The sequence below is a fragment of the Neolamprologus multifasciatus genome, chromosome 12, assembly GCF_963576455.1.
Source record: "Neolamprologus multifasciatus chromosome 12, fNeoMul1.2, whole genome shotgun sequence".
NCBI lineage: Eukaryota > Metazoa > Chordata > Actinopteri > Cichliformes > Cichlidae > Neolamprologus > Neolamprologus multifasciatus.
The window spans coordinates 25,979,752-25,994,218 of NC_140450.1; the positions used below are offsets into that span (position 1 = coordinate 25,979,752).

General features: G+C 40.3%; 1 protein-coding gene across 1 annotated transcript in view; it reads right to left on the reverse strand.

The window, feature by feature from the left end:
- Nucleotides 1–7,000: 7,000 nt before the first annotated feature.
- hmcn2 (hemicentin 2) overlaps nt 7,001–14,467 on the reverse strand; it is a 45,295-nt gene continuing 37,828 nt past the window's right edge. Inside the window, exons 66-81 of the mRNA XM_085179449.1 lie at nt 13,876–13,957; nt 13,427–13,597; nt 12,804–12,956; nt 12,468–12,605; nt 11,956–12,077; nt 11,579–11,819; nt 11,416–11,475; nt 11,191–11,310; nt 10,930–11,064; nt 10,617–10,736; nt 10,175–10,300; nt 9,278–9,406; nt 8,890–9,183; nt 8,675–8,794; nt 8,462–8,588; nt 7,001–8,333 (exon numbers count right to left, since the gene is read on the reverse strand). Coding sequence (XP_085035575.1) covers nt 7,955–8,333; nt 8,462–8,588; nt 8,675–8,794; nt 8,890–9,183; nt 9,278–9,406; nt 10,175–10,300; nt 10,617–10,736; nt 10,930–11,064; nt 11,191–11,310; nt 11,416–11,475; nt 11,579–11,819; nt 11,956–12,077; nt 12,468–12,605; nt 12,804–12,956; nt 13,427–13,597; nt 13,876–13,957 — 2,517 coding nt within the window. The 3' untranslated portion in view covers nt 7,001–7,954. The remainder of the gene's footprint in view (nt 8,334–8,461; nt 8,589–8,674; nt 8,795–8,889; nt 9,184–9,277; nt 9,407–10,174; nt 10,301–10,616; nt 10,737–10,929; nt 11,065–11,190; nt 11,311–11,415; nt 11,476–11,578; nt 11,820–11,955; nt 12,078–12,467; nt 12,606–12,803; nt 12,957–13,426; nt 13,598–13,875; nt 13,958–14,467) is intronic.

Below are 14,467 nucleotides of genomic sequence, written 5' to 3' on the forward strand. Positions count from 1 at the left end.
ATAAAATAAATATATAAAATATACAGAGGTTGGTAGTTGGATATTGTGCAAAACAAGTGGCATTTATATACAGTATGGAGTGCAATATAAGTAAAGCCGAATTGAACTGACCTATGCTCATATTGGTAAAATATCTTATATATTATAGCAATATGGAATGTAGTTTGTAAAATTAACAAAACGTATGTGTTATGTCTTACTCAGGGAGTAAATCTTGATTTGCAGTCACACGTCTAAGCAACTATATTTCTGTAACCAAAACACTAAAACTTGCAGTGTGGCATGTGAGTTGTTGCAGGGCTGGGGCTGTGGGGGGGTTTAGATGGCTTCTATAGCCTCAGGTGTTCATCTCAGCGTTACTGCCTCTGGTTTGGGGCTGTAAAGCACTTCTTTAGTATCAGTCCTACACAGCATGGGGTGTGTCTAAAAGTCATTGCTGGAGCAAAATTGACAATTACCTATCCTGTCAGGGCTGTAGATCTAAGCAGAGTGATTAGGTAACAACTGTGGGTCTGACCTCACTAATGGTGCAGACACAAAATATCCTGAGGGAGCAAAGAGTGCTTGTGCCGCCAACTATTTAAACTGGCGGGGGTTGCAAGTAAAATAAAAGTCTTTTTATCTGGAGCGTTAAACTAGATATCTACACACAGCAGAGCCCTTTCTCTCTGCTCACTATCGGGGGGCATACCTGGCTATCTAAGTACTCGATTTATCATGACAAGAGTTCTGTTGTTAAAAAGTCTTATTGTTGCCTGCTGTTGCTGAATGTGGCCTTAATGAGAGTAGTGCGGTTGAGCTGGAACAGCTGAGCTGAAAGGCTGTAGAGAATAGCACAGAGGGCTCATAATTATCACTGGATTTCTCACAGTGAGTTACAGCAGTTACATCATTTATTACTATATTGATTATAGCAGCTTTATAAGTCTCAATGTCTCTGTGTAATTCTCTATAATTATGTAGTTATAGCGGTTACTGAATTATGCGCAATTAAAACAACAAAATTCAGTTCGTGCATGTTACTACTCTTAGGGGTGTGCTGCGTTGCTTTATTTTGCTTGGACCTCTTCGTGCAAGTGATTATATAAGAGTTTTATTCAATTGAGCCTGGAAAGTCTTTTTTCTAGGAAGAAATGTGAATGTGAGGAAGAAGAAAATCTGGCGTCTGATGTCCTGCTATAATGCCAGGACTGATGTGAATGACATTAAATGTCGAATCGAACCCAAAACAGTAGCTTTGAGACTTTTGTGTAAGAGTGTGTATGTGGTGGTCTTTATTCCTATTTCCTTCTGTAGCAAAAAAAATGTTTGATTTGGTACAACGCCCCCCCCCACTCCCGCTCCCATCTGCAGTCCCGTGGAGTAATGGAAGGAAGCGGGGCTTGGCTGGCAGATTGGGTAGCAGGATGGATGGAACTACTGTGGTGAACTCTGTGGGGATGAAGTCAGTGTCTGGCTCGCATTAAATCTCTACCAGACACATTCAGTCAACCAACAGCTAGATTCCAGCCAACATGCTTAGAACACATGAAGGTGTTAGCCTAGATCAAGACAAGCTGATGTCTCTGTTGCATGTGTTGGAGGAGCGCTGTGGGTGGCTGGAAGAGTGTCCCAGTAATGATATCACTGGCTATTCTACAGAGAGCCACGTGATGTCTTATACAGCGCTGTAAAAGGTAAAGACCAGTTCAAAACTTACTAATGTTCTTGGCAAGCTGTTCACTGACGTGTGCAGGAAATATTGTCAAGCTAGTTGAAAAGAATGATGTCAACGAATATGCCACACAGCGTTTGTGTTTTATTGCCCCGGCGAGATGGCTTTGAAGGCTTCACTGGTGCACGTCTGACACGTCTGCCTGAGATATCAGCCTCTGATTATGATTAGCCCTTTTTCCATGCAAAAAATAAACATATAAATAAATACATAAACATTTTATGCTTTTTAACAACTGCCTTAGTGAGAGAAAGTTCACTTAGCCCCACAAAAATTAAGCTAAAATGTTTGAGTGCATGTGCATTATAAATAACCTTTTAAATACAAAATTACCCAAATTATTATTTATGGACCATGTCTGCATTATTCCACACTTACCTATTTTCCTCTGGCTTACTTTCATAAAGATTTTCTTTTTTTATGTATGTATGCTCAATTGCTGCTATGGCAACAAGTAAATATTGCCATGTCATGCTTTTCATCTGTGCACAAGTGGTTTCCAGGAGGGCACAGGGTAATGTTATGGTTAATACTATACTGCGTATGTATGTTGATTATCACATTTATTGGCAGTACAGCTATATGGAGCAAGAAACTTAAAATGTCATCTGGAAAATAGATTTCAATTTCATAAATTGGTCTCCACACTTGAGTGCTATGCTGACAAAGTATGTGCTAACAAAATGCATTAATGGCTCTCAAGCATGTTGCCAGCATCTTTATATTCACGCAGTTACTGCAGTGTGCAGCATGATTACATTTGCATTAGTTGGGCCTTCGGTGACCCTCATCCTCTGTGTCAACTTCATGCACTGATTCGGTGCCAGACAATCTGCTCTAAACTTTACATTTTAAGATGTCTAACAATAATGATGAATATGCAAGAAATACTCAGTGTTTGGCGAATTGGCTCAGACTACACTTTTGCTCATGGACATCCTCCATTATGCTTTTACCAGTAGTTCAGTCGCCACCTCATAGTATTACTCAGTCTCTCCACAGATGCTGGTGACCATATGAATGTTGGACATTAGTCATATTCCTTACTGGTTTGGATTCCAGTTGTGTCTGATGTTAAATAAAAGGGTGTCATTGAAAAAAGCAAAAAAAAAAAAAAATGTCTGGAAAACTTCTTGCACCAACTTTAATGGATACAGGCTCTTTCAACACACACAGAATCAGCCATGCTTTTCTTGCAAATTCTTGAGTTTTTCCTTCAATTACCAATGTTAAACAATTCAAAGTTACTTTAAAGGTATATTTAGCTGTTTTTTGAGGTTATTGAAAAGAAAAAATAATATCGTGCAAGGATAAAATGTATAAATGTAGAATTTTGTGGACCCCCATCCCCCTTACTTTAGAGTTTCCGGTCACAATGGACCAGTCAGTTTTAACAGCTCTTAAATTAACATACTAAACATTTTTCACCAACAAATTCAGTTCAATAGGTTGTTCAGTGGGTCTTTCGTTTATTTGGTCATTCAGGGGGTCAGAGGCCGAAAGGGGTGGGGGGTGGATTCCCATTCATTTTCTATGTCGGACACCTTTGACCGGGAACACCACAGATATAACAAAGTTGATTAAAACACTCAAAATTCAATGAAAGAGGTGCTCATTACTTTTATATGTTCACGTTCATAGTGTGGAGGATGTCATAAGGCCTTGAAGCAATCAGATGTAAAACACAATATTTCTGAGTGTTTTAATTTGTAAATCAGACAGATTTGATCCGAACACGACAGGAAGGTTTCAAGAATACACAGGAACAGATTTGTGGAAACCGAGATGTTGTCCCATCATCTTAAACACAGTGGCCGAGATGGACATGGCCGTTCCACCTAAGTGCGTATTGAGTTTGTGGCGAGGGAGCGGCCACATACGCGTAACCTGGAAAAAAAAACCAAGAAAAGGAGATAACTCACAGGTAAGAAAACAGAGTTCAGTTGACTGCAATCTATTATCTACTGCCATCTAGTGGTGAGATTTTACACGCTCTACCTTTAATTATGAATGTTAGACTATTCAAGGCTACATGAATTGCATTAAATTTAGGTTTGAATCGTGAAGCTGCTCACGGATTAAACACAAAATCATCTGAATACAAAACAGCAATTTTGCAAGTCGTTAACTTTGCTGACAAAGCCAAACATTAAGCAAGTTCAACAATATAAGACATATACGGGTCAGCCTCTTCTGTTATTCCCTGATATCATTTGTAAAACTTTTCTGAGTCTCAGTCTGCTCACAAAAGAAGGACCAAATTGAAAAGCTGAATCTGGCAAGTTTTTATTGAGCCAAGTTTTGGTCAGAAGAAAGCAACAATTCCTTAACTGCTTTCAGTCTTAGCCAGAGAAGGTCTAATTTATTGTCCATGAAGCTAAAGCTGGCTCAGTCAGTGTACCATAAAAAGTACTTTGAGTGTAATATTTGGGGGTAAAATGGTAACATATTATTGCCTTAACTCTTTTGTTGCCATTTCTGGACAGTTGAACTACATATAAAAACGCAGCATTGACACATTATCAGCTTATTAAAAAATGTATTATGAAACCAGTGCTTGCTCGCACACCCTACAGATGGTGAGAAATGTGAAATATTAAAACCACTTGTCTAATATTGTGTAGCGCTCCCTCATCCCTACAAAACAGCTCTTTTACTACCGGTGCACTGATGAGGAACCTCCTGTGTCCTGTGGTGTCTGGAGCCATTTCTCCTTTGTTTTATAGCAAAGTTTGAAAAGGAGTTTATTTTTGTAGCACACATATAAGTAACATCCACAAGAAATCCAGAGAGATTGCCCCATAAGAAGACGATCAATGCTCCTTATTTCTCACGTCAGTGGTTTTAATATCTGACATTCATCCTCCCATTAACTGCGTTTTTATTCCACTGACCTCTGAGAAAATCTCTTTATCAACTAAATATTCCAGTGTGTTCACCAGATGCTAACTTTCTCAGTATACTGATGCTCAACAGGTAGTTTGAAATACATCTATCATTGGATTTTTTTTTAATAAAACCAGCTGCCTGCATCTGGAAAAGAGAGCTTAAAGACTCAAAAGAAAAGCTCTGCAGGGAGCTTGAGAGTTGAATAATAATTCTTTGTGAGTTCATCATGAGCTAAACCCTTCATATCACACACTGTCATTTTTGTTTAAAATATGGACTACTTCAGCACTTTTTTTGTTGGTCTTTTTAAATATTTTTCAGGATGTGAAAGTTTTCTGAGTGATTAAACAGCGGCTGATTTGTGCGTGAAGCAGAATCTAGGACAAAGTGAAATGTTTGACAAGAGTTTGACTCGAAGAATTCTTTTGTTTGCAGGTTTAATTTGTTAATTATGGTTATGCTACGAGCTTCATTGCTTATACCTACTAATAGGCAGCAGTGTTGTGCTCATTAGCGAGTGGAGCACAGCAAGTCCCCATTTCTCCTGACATCCTGACTGTGTAAAGCAGTAGGGGAGATGGTACTGGTAGCCATCGCTCAGCCTTAAGCATTCATTCCCACTAATACTTTGTGTTTTATAGAAAAGGGAAAACAGCCTTTAGTCTGCCTTACAGCGCTTTTTTTTATTTTATTTATTTATTTTTTACATGTGTTACAGGGAATTAGTGATACTTAATGAAGGATAAGCTTCCAAGTTTGTGTGCAGTCCTGCTGTGTTTTTCTCTGAAAGAAATTGGAGAAGGAAACATAAGTTTTTCTCATTTTAATGCTATTTTCAATTATTTGCTTCCACTGCTCGTTCTATTTACACATATTTGTTAAAAATTCCAGTGGTAGCACTGATTTAGTTATTGCCCATGCTTCAGAAATATTAAAGACGCAGCGCAGATGGTTTTAATTAGCCTGGCATGCACCATAGTCAAAAAGAATTAAGTTTAATGTGTGTTTGTTTAGAAACTCAAGCAGCATGGAACATAATGGGACAGTATTCACAGACCTGCATTTATTTTAAAAAGGAAACATTTTTACGTAATAGTAATGTTAATATTGCTACATGACAGGTTTTGGCTTTAACAGAGTGCTCCAACATTATTTCAGCAGATCAATTTGCTTGTAAATGTTGCAACAAGACCTAAATCTTCACAAACGACATCAGCTTTGTATTCACTAGTTATTCCTAACATGCAGTCACGGCTAATGAGCACATCATAGAAAACAACCTGAGGCAACTGCACACACACACAGCACTGAAGCATCAACAAACACGCTTCCCCCGGTACAGCTCAGGCCAGCTTTCCTTGACCTTCTCTATTACTCATTTCGGGGAAATGAACAGTAAAGAACTGGGCTCTGTATTCCAGATGAGCACATCATAGGTTTCAGCAGAAACCGTGTACGATGTGGGGGGGCTAATATAAACATCTCTCCTGTAAAGTTCGAGCTGCCCAGTGCGATTTGGGTTTTGTCAGTTATGACCAGCAGCTCAACATCTGAGATTAATGACGCTAACAGAGCACCGTTACCCAGCAGCGAGGACTTTAGAGATCAGTGGATCTTTTTAAAAACGGGCTAAATCCTGCTCCATCTACAGAGCAGCTGAGGTATTACCTCAGGCAACGGCTATTTACTGGAGATTTCCTGTTTTCCAAAGTGAAGAATCTATGATTCATATGACTTCCTGGTTTTGATTAGAGCGCTAAAAGATTCTTGATTTAAAGCATATTTTTGTCCAAAGCAAATTTTATGTTGCAGATGGGGGACAAATTAAAAAAATCAAAACAAAACAAAAAACAGGAAGTTTCTTGGTGTTGGGTTATCACGTGGTGTTAGAACAACTTTACTGTGTTGGCATTGACTCTACTGATGGTTGAGATTTGGCCACTGTGAAGCTGATGATCTAAATCATGACCCATCATGGCCTGTAGATGGGGATATTGTCATTCTGGAAGAGATCACTCTCATGAGTATCGAAGTATTGTTTTGCAACAATATAATAATTGTGATTAATTTTGTATTGGTCGGATTCTAATTTGTTATCCCTGTGGATATCCTGTTAGATTTGACCCCTTCCTGATTGGAATATAAAACTGCTTTTTTTTAAATGTAAAAAATCCAGGTTAAATAAAGGTCTGGACTGAGATCACCAAAAAGGAATAATGAATGATATAACAAGATTAAGCTCAAACACTCAAAGTTCTTCTTGTCTCATTAAAGGAAGGATTTTCTTAGTATGGTCCCCAAAGTTAAAGTTTGTTTTTTGAGTTCTAGGATGAGTTTTTCTTCTTTAACAGAAGATAATTAAAACTACGGTGGTACGGCAGTAAGATAGACAAAAACAAAATTGTGGTCCATTTTATTTCTGTGAATATTTGACATTCATTTACAGCAACAGGGACATACTGTACCTAAACTGCACTTTATGGTTTTCAGGTTATGTTCCTTTTCAGATTTGTACAACAGCGGCACATATTTGACTACTGAACACCATCGATAACTTTCAATACAGTGCTCTGTACAGTGGCGTGAAAGCAGGAGAGGCATGCTAGTTTGTAGCGCCACGCTGGAGAAAATGTAAGTGCAGTCCAACTGTGCTTCATTATTTGTTATATTACCTTTGTAAAATCAGCACCAATCACATCGCTTGTAATGGTATCGCCAAAATACATTCAGAATAGCACCTTTACAATTTACGTGACAACAAAAGGTAAGAAAAGAGTACAAAAATATTAAGATAGATGAAAGACTGTTGTTAGCTAGTTACAATGTGCCATTACAATGCCAGTAGATCCTTAAGAAGTCAAACTCTCTGTGACAGGAAGTTTTATTAACCAGTGATGTGTTCAAATTCCTTAAATAAATTAAAATAATAGGGGTAACATTGTACAGTTTCGTAGCTGTGATAGTAGCTTAGTAGCAGGCTTGTATTTCCATGCTGCAAACATGTTTTTATATGAAAAGGAATTTCTCCCAGTAATAGAAATGCAACACTTTAAACTAACATACAAAATGTTTGATAGAAGAACATAAAAAAAAAAAGTTCCTGATACATTCTGAATTTTCAGATGTGAATTAGATAGATGCGCTCTCTGCATTTTTTAGGGGGGTAATGAAATGAACTTCAGATGTCTTCCGAACAGGATGTTCTGCTCTGTGATCAAAAGATCCCACAGAAGCCAAGATTTGGAGCAGGACTTTTCCTGCTATGATTCAGTCGCAAGTCAAGATACACAATAATTATTCACTTGCTAACATCCTGGGGGGGCAGAGTCATGTGGAAAGCAGCGTGGACGATCAGTAGGGGTAGGGTGAGATGGAAATGTAGATGATAAAGATGCTCTGGTAGGTAATGCGGCCTTGCAGCGATATAGTGGTGGCCTGCACTTTGAGCCTCACTAGTCCAGGTCTGTCCAGAACCTGCAGGGTGTAGATGATCCCTCTGCCGGCCTCGTCTCTGATACCGAACACCTGGCTCAGCCCGCCTGCCTCCGGTTCTTGCTCAAGTATCGTAAAGGATGTGCGCTCCTGCAGGATGCCAGACTCTGAGAAAGCTGACAGTCGTACCACGTTGTGATTGGCTGGAATGCCGGAGGGAAGAGTGAGCAGCTTGTACTGCAGGAGCAGAGGAGAGCCTCCGGTGGCGCAATCCAGCGAGCAAGGCCTGTAACAGGTCCTTTAAAAGTCGTCCGGAAAAAATATATATATATTATTAATTCATATAATGAACATAATTTTGCATTTGTGTGGTTTCTACAACTTAATTAATAACCCTGTATAACACTTATTAATGTTGCAAATTACCCGGGTCTTCTTCCACTCTGGTAGGATGCAGGGCAGGGTGTATCCAGACACTGGTATCCTCCTCGGGTGTTAAAACACATCTGGTTGCGTCCACACTGAATGCCTTGTTCTACACACTCATCAATGTCTAAGAGAAAGAGAAGGGATAAGAATATAGCTGTAATAATTTGAGGGGAAGGTGGAAGTTTTAAAACAGTTTAAGGAGACATTTACCTTTACAGCTTCGGCCGTTGGGTAGCAGCTGGTATCCAGGGGGACACAGGCACTGGAAACTACCAATCGTATTTCGGCATTCATGTTGGCACGGTTTCTTGAGCAGACACTCGTCCACATCTATAAGTGGAAAACAACAGAACATTGTCTGGGCTTATATTGTAAGAATCCTTTGTTATTTTACATCTTTTGGAGTCTTTTTGATTTCAACTTACCAACACACTTGCCGTCTCTGTTGGTGTACCCGACAGGACAGCTCTGCCTGGTGATGCGAGATACTCCATGGGAACGGGAGAGGATTGGCCTGCCGAGGGATGACACCAGCTGTGGGACGAGTCTCGCCCTGACTCTGGTTCCGTTTGTGAAGGTGTGCCCTCTCTCAAGCCCTGCGCAGGAGCGCCCATCGCCGAGTAGCACTGTCCCAGGGGGGCACAGACACCTGAAGCTGCCCGGCACATTGCGGCACTGATAGGCGCAGGGATTCGGCGTTTGCAGACACTCATCGATGTCTGGAAATGAAAAACAAACGTTAAGTAGTGATTTGTGCTTCCGTTTGGTGTGATGTTTAGGGATTTTTTTTTGTTAAACAAACGTAATAATCACCCAAACATGGAAGCCCAACTCCCTGGGATCGATAGCCTCTGGGACACACACATCCATAACCTCCGACTGTGTTTCGACAGATCTGAGTGTAGCGACACATGTGACTTCCATCCTGGCATTCGTCAATATCTGAAAAATGTCCAGATCAAAAAAGGATGATTTTCACACAGTCATATCCAGCTATACCTTAACGATAGATTAAGGTTAATGGTTATATTGACAAAATCGATAACTTTAATTTGCTTTTCCTCACTTTGGCTAAATAAATGTTGATTTAAGCCTCGATTATGCGTCTTGTTCTTGTTGTATTTTTCCTGAAATGATCATTTTCTCTTTATTAAGAAAACAAAAGACCCCTTTACACACGTCTGTGTTTAGTGATTGCTCCTACGCTGCAAACACTGCCTCTTTTACGTGAGTGCACTCAGTTAGATTGGGACGACCTGAGCTAATATGTGTACATGTTAATGCTGACTGCGATTGCTGACATGAAGCCAGTTAAAGAGAAGATATCCTGAGTACGTTAATGCTGCCGTGTAGCAGTGTCTACCATAAACTCTGTTGCATCTTGTTAAAGAAGTTTTCTTTTCGCAGCAGTGGATTTACAGTTCATAAAATCTTTTGCTCTCTATTTGGCCTCTTTTGACCAGTGATCAGTGGTTCTTTTGGCTTTCAAAAGGATGTAAGTTACAGGGGGTTTCATTTCCACTTATGAGGAAAACCATTTTAGCAAATTCGCGATACAGTGTTGAAGGGTTGGAGGTAGAAGCCAAATCTGAGTCTTTCAAGGCATGAATGAGTTTATGCTGTCAGTAAATAAATTAAGCAGTGATTAATGAACAGGAACTGTTAAATGCAGCAATGTCTAAATAAATAAAGTGGATAAAAGCAGCTTACCCACGCAGGCCCCACTCTCTGCTTTGGTCATTCCAGCTGGGCAGCTGTCGAAACACTGGTATCCTCCTTCTGTGTTACGGCACTGCTGGTGAGCCGGGCATACGTTCCTCGTGCATTCATTGATGTCTGCAAAAGTTAAACCGTCATATCGGAGCTGTTAGTAAATATTCTGCAGGGCCCGCATTACTGTGGATGCTGTATCAATGGAAAATACATCCAAGGGGAATAAACAGGCTTTTCAACATTATAAGTATAAGAAGCAGCGTTACAACAAAGAACACAAACTGAAAACAAACTTTTTTTTGTGTGTGCTAAGTTTGTATATAAAAAAAATGCAGTTGGGTGTAGTCTTATCTTTTGAAATCTTCTGTAGCATAACTTAATAAGAATTCAAACAAGTTAAGGCAGGCAGGTAGTTTTCGTTCTTTTTATCTCAACTGACCAATGCAGTGACGTCCTGACAGCTGGTATCCAGGGTGGCAAACACAGCGGTAGGAACCCAGAGTATTGAGGCACTGATGCTGGCACGGGGAGACAGCGGACTCTTGGCACTCATCTACATCTAAAAGACCAATTTGACACATACAGCAGGGCTTTATCGCTGATTAACACTTAAGTGATTGGCAAGAAATTTGATTTTTATTATTGTTGCAGGTGCAAATATAATAAAATATTACACGAACAGGAAAATAATGAGACGTTTATGCCTCCATATGAAATGCTGGACATTTTAACAGTGATTGACAGCTGCTTGCCTTCACAGCTGGTTCCTGTGATGCTGGCCTTAAATCCTGGTCCACACTTGGCCTGACAGCGATACGTTCCCACTGTGTTGACACACTGCTGGTTGTAGTGGCACATGTGTGAGCCTTGGGAACACTCATCGATATCTGCATGAGGGAAACAGTTAGTGAGATCATTTTAGATTTACTTATGTAGGACATTATCTCTGTGCACTGTGTATTGTAATATTGAATATTGCAAAAAAATCACCCAGCAGGTTTTCTTTGTCTTACCTTGGCATACATTGGTGTCTGCAGAAATGGTGAAGCCAGACGGACAGGTACAGGAAAAGCCTCCCATAATGTTGTTACACGAATGAGAGCAGGGAGACTGGAGCGCACACTCATCTTCATCTAATAAGAATGCATTTGATGATAATAATAAAATAGAACAGTCACAAATGTTCAAATAAATGGTGTTAAAAAATGATTGAGGTATTAAAAAAAAGCACAGCATACCAGTACAGTAGGAGGCAGTGTCAAGAGCGAAACCTTTAGGGCATGCTTCTTCATAACCATCTGTAAGCACAGAGTACATGCAATGTTAGGCTTTCCAACAGATCCTGGATTTCATGTAAAATCAAGTTTAAATTTCTGGAATTTTTTAAATATTTTTGCAGACCTGGTACATGTAGGCTGGCAGTAACATGGAAGTCCAAAGTGAGCGTAAACATGTTGTAGGCACTATTCATCCCAGAAACCTTGAGCAGTTGGAGCACAGGACCCTGGCGCTCTTCCTGGCCCTCGTAAATAATTGTGTGATTACAACGCAGCACCATGGGGCTTCCTCCTCTCTGGTGGGTTTGCGATGACCACGAGTACAGCTGCCCTTGGCCCGTCTGCACATATGACTCATCGAACTCCTACGGGCCAGGAGTGAAATCGGGTCACACAAACTAAAGAGGATCGGAGGTGTGAAACTAAAGTGTCATGTCTTTAAGTCAGGATTTGATCTGAATGATCTTTAAATACACATTGCGATGAAAGCTGTGAACACACCTGAAGGCTCATGTGAGATGATGATAATGAAGGTGGAACAAATCCGTTAATTACTATGTCAATTAGCAAAACACCCTCCGAATCCAGACCTCTGGCAACATGAGTCAAACGTAGGATTTCCCCTGTTAGAAGAGATTAAAAAACCAAAAAACCAAACACTGTAAATCCACTTAAAACCACAAGGGAGCGTGCTGTAACTGCTTAGAAGCACAAGCCTTCATGTTCAATGTATGTGACTGCTAGTAAGTGCTGCCATCTACTGACTGTTTTACAAAAGAGCGCATAATGGACATGAAAAACTCAACATTTGTTGTTGTTCCTGTAAAATCACACCACAGTTTACAAGAAACTAAACAGAAATAAGAAGAGTTGAACAAAACTTATCTTAAGCCGAGTATTTTCATCGATTAAATATGCAGTGCATGACCTTAAATAAATGAATCAAAAGCTTTAAATATTAACTGGCATATGCACGGAAAACAAAGCAAAAATGTGTAGTAGGCAAAGCTCACCAGTCTCGAACTCCAGCTGAGACTCTTGTCTGAACTGGCCCTGAGTGAAAGCGTAGCCATTTCTGGCTGCTCCATTCTGCAGCACGGTGGTCCAGTAGATGGGTGCAAACACAGACACCAGCACCCGCAGCAAGGGACCTACAACAAGACAGCATTAGCTCTGTGCCTCTGCTGGTCTGCTACACATCAACATGTGATTTGAACAAGATTGGGAATTCATCCCCCTCTTTCTAGTAAAATTTAGCATGACCACTGTTTAATGAAGCGGTAACTGTTAGGTATGAGGCTGAGGTCAACAGCAACCAATGGTACACAACGGTACATGCCATCACTCACCCACAGTGGGAGGAATATTGTCAAGGTGTGCCTGCACAGTGCTGCTCCCCTCGTCATCGTTGTCTGTAATGTTGGCCTCCAGGTAGGACACACCAAACTCTCTGTCATTGACCATTCCTATCAGGCTGCCTCTAGTCCTGCGTGGAACCTCACCTGTCAGCACCAAAATACGTTTAAATAAGCTAAATAACTGAAATTCATTAATATCAGGTTGTCCTAAACGCTCCCTGAAAGTGTTTAAAGTTACTGACATGGACTGGAAAGAAAGAGCATAGAGACACCACTCCTCATTTAATTATTACTTATTATTAATCTCTGGCTTTCTTCCATATTGCATCTCTTGTCCTGTCTTCCCACTGTCACCAAGTGCTTGGTTTTCTCTGTATTATTTTTAGTTCTTATGGTACTGAGATAACTTGAGGGGACAGCTGTTGTGATTTGGCGCTGTATATATAAAATTGAATTGAAGGGTTGAATAATGAAATATTTTGTAGTTATTGGCAACGGCCAAGATTGCAAATACTCAGATAATATATTTTAATTTTCAAATTTCCCCATGCATTACACAGACATTTTTTGGAGGCATCAAAATGAATCGAAATGAATAACAAAGCCACTGGTACCTGGACACAAGCCGACCTGACATTTTCTAGAGTCGATACTGGGGCCGCTGCATGATCGGCCTCCATTAGCTGGTTCTGGGTTGTTGCATAGTCTGATTCGCTCTTGGAAGCCTTGGCCACAGGTGCTACTGCATGGTCCCCACTCCTGCCAGGTAGAGTAGCCTCCATTGACTAAGAGAGGAAGAGAAGAAAAGAATTTTCAACAGTGGGTCCTCAGGAAGTTCATTTGCACAGGTTATGTTGTGCAAACTTGCTGTTGTGCAAAGGAAAGGAGCACTTGCAACACATGAAAGCAACAGACATGAATAAGTGAACACGGGGGGAAAGTAACATTTTAAAGTCGTTCTTAAAAGTGGATTGGAGGCAGTTTGGGAAGTACATTATGGTACAAACGTGTTTGAATTTTTTATTTCATAACCCGTTAAATAAATCATATAGACAGAACTCACTCTGAACCTTGAGCGTAATGGTCCTCTCAGCTGTTCCAGCCTCACTTTCAGCCACACACTGATACTCCCCTTCATCTGCAGCCTGTAGATCAACCAGGTTGAGGTTTAGCTGATTATCGAATTATCTAAGGAACAGTTATCCTTTAATAGGACTACAAACATATCTCTGAATTGGGTACAGTTTTACAGTTTAGGGAAATTACCAGACAAGCAAACAAAATCTGACATTTTCAATGGGGCAGTTGACTTTATTCCATTGAATTGTTTGTCATAATTAATATTACAGGGACAGAAAGAGGAAATTTTATAATAAGAGCACTCTGCTGGAAGGACAGTCATCCGTCTGTGAGAAAGTCTCAGCTGCAGGCTGTGCAATTACAGCAGCAGTTAGAGACCATAATAAGGTTAGAGGCTACGGAAAGAGGGGCAGAGTCTGGGAACATACAGCATTCTGTTTGTTTCTTCCCTCTGAGCCTAATGCTGTTAGCCTCTCTGACTGAACTGAATCTGATTTAGATGGAAGCAGGACACCACAGGACAGTCACACGCTGTTCCTCTACCCAAGGGTATTGTAGATGAAGCTCAGATGGGA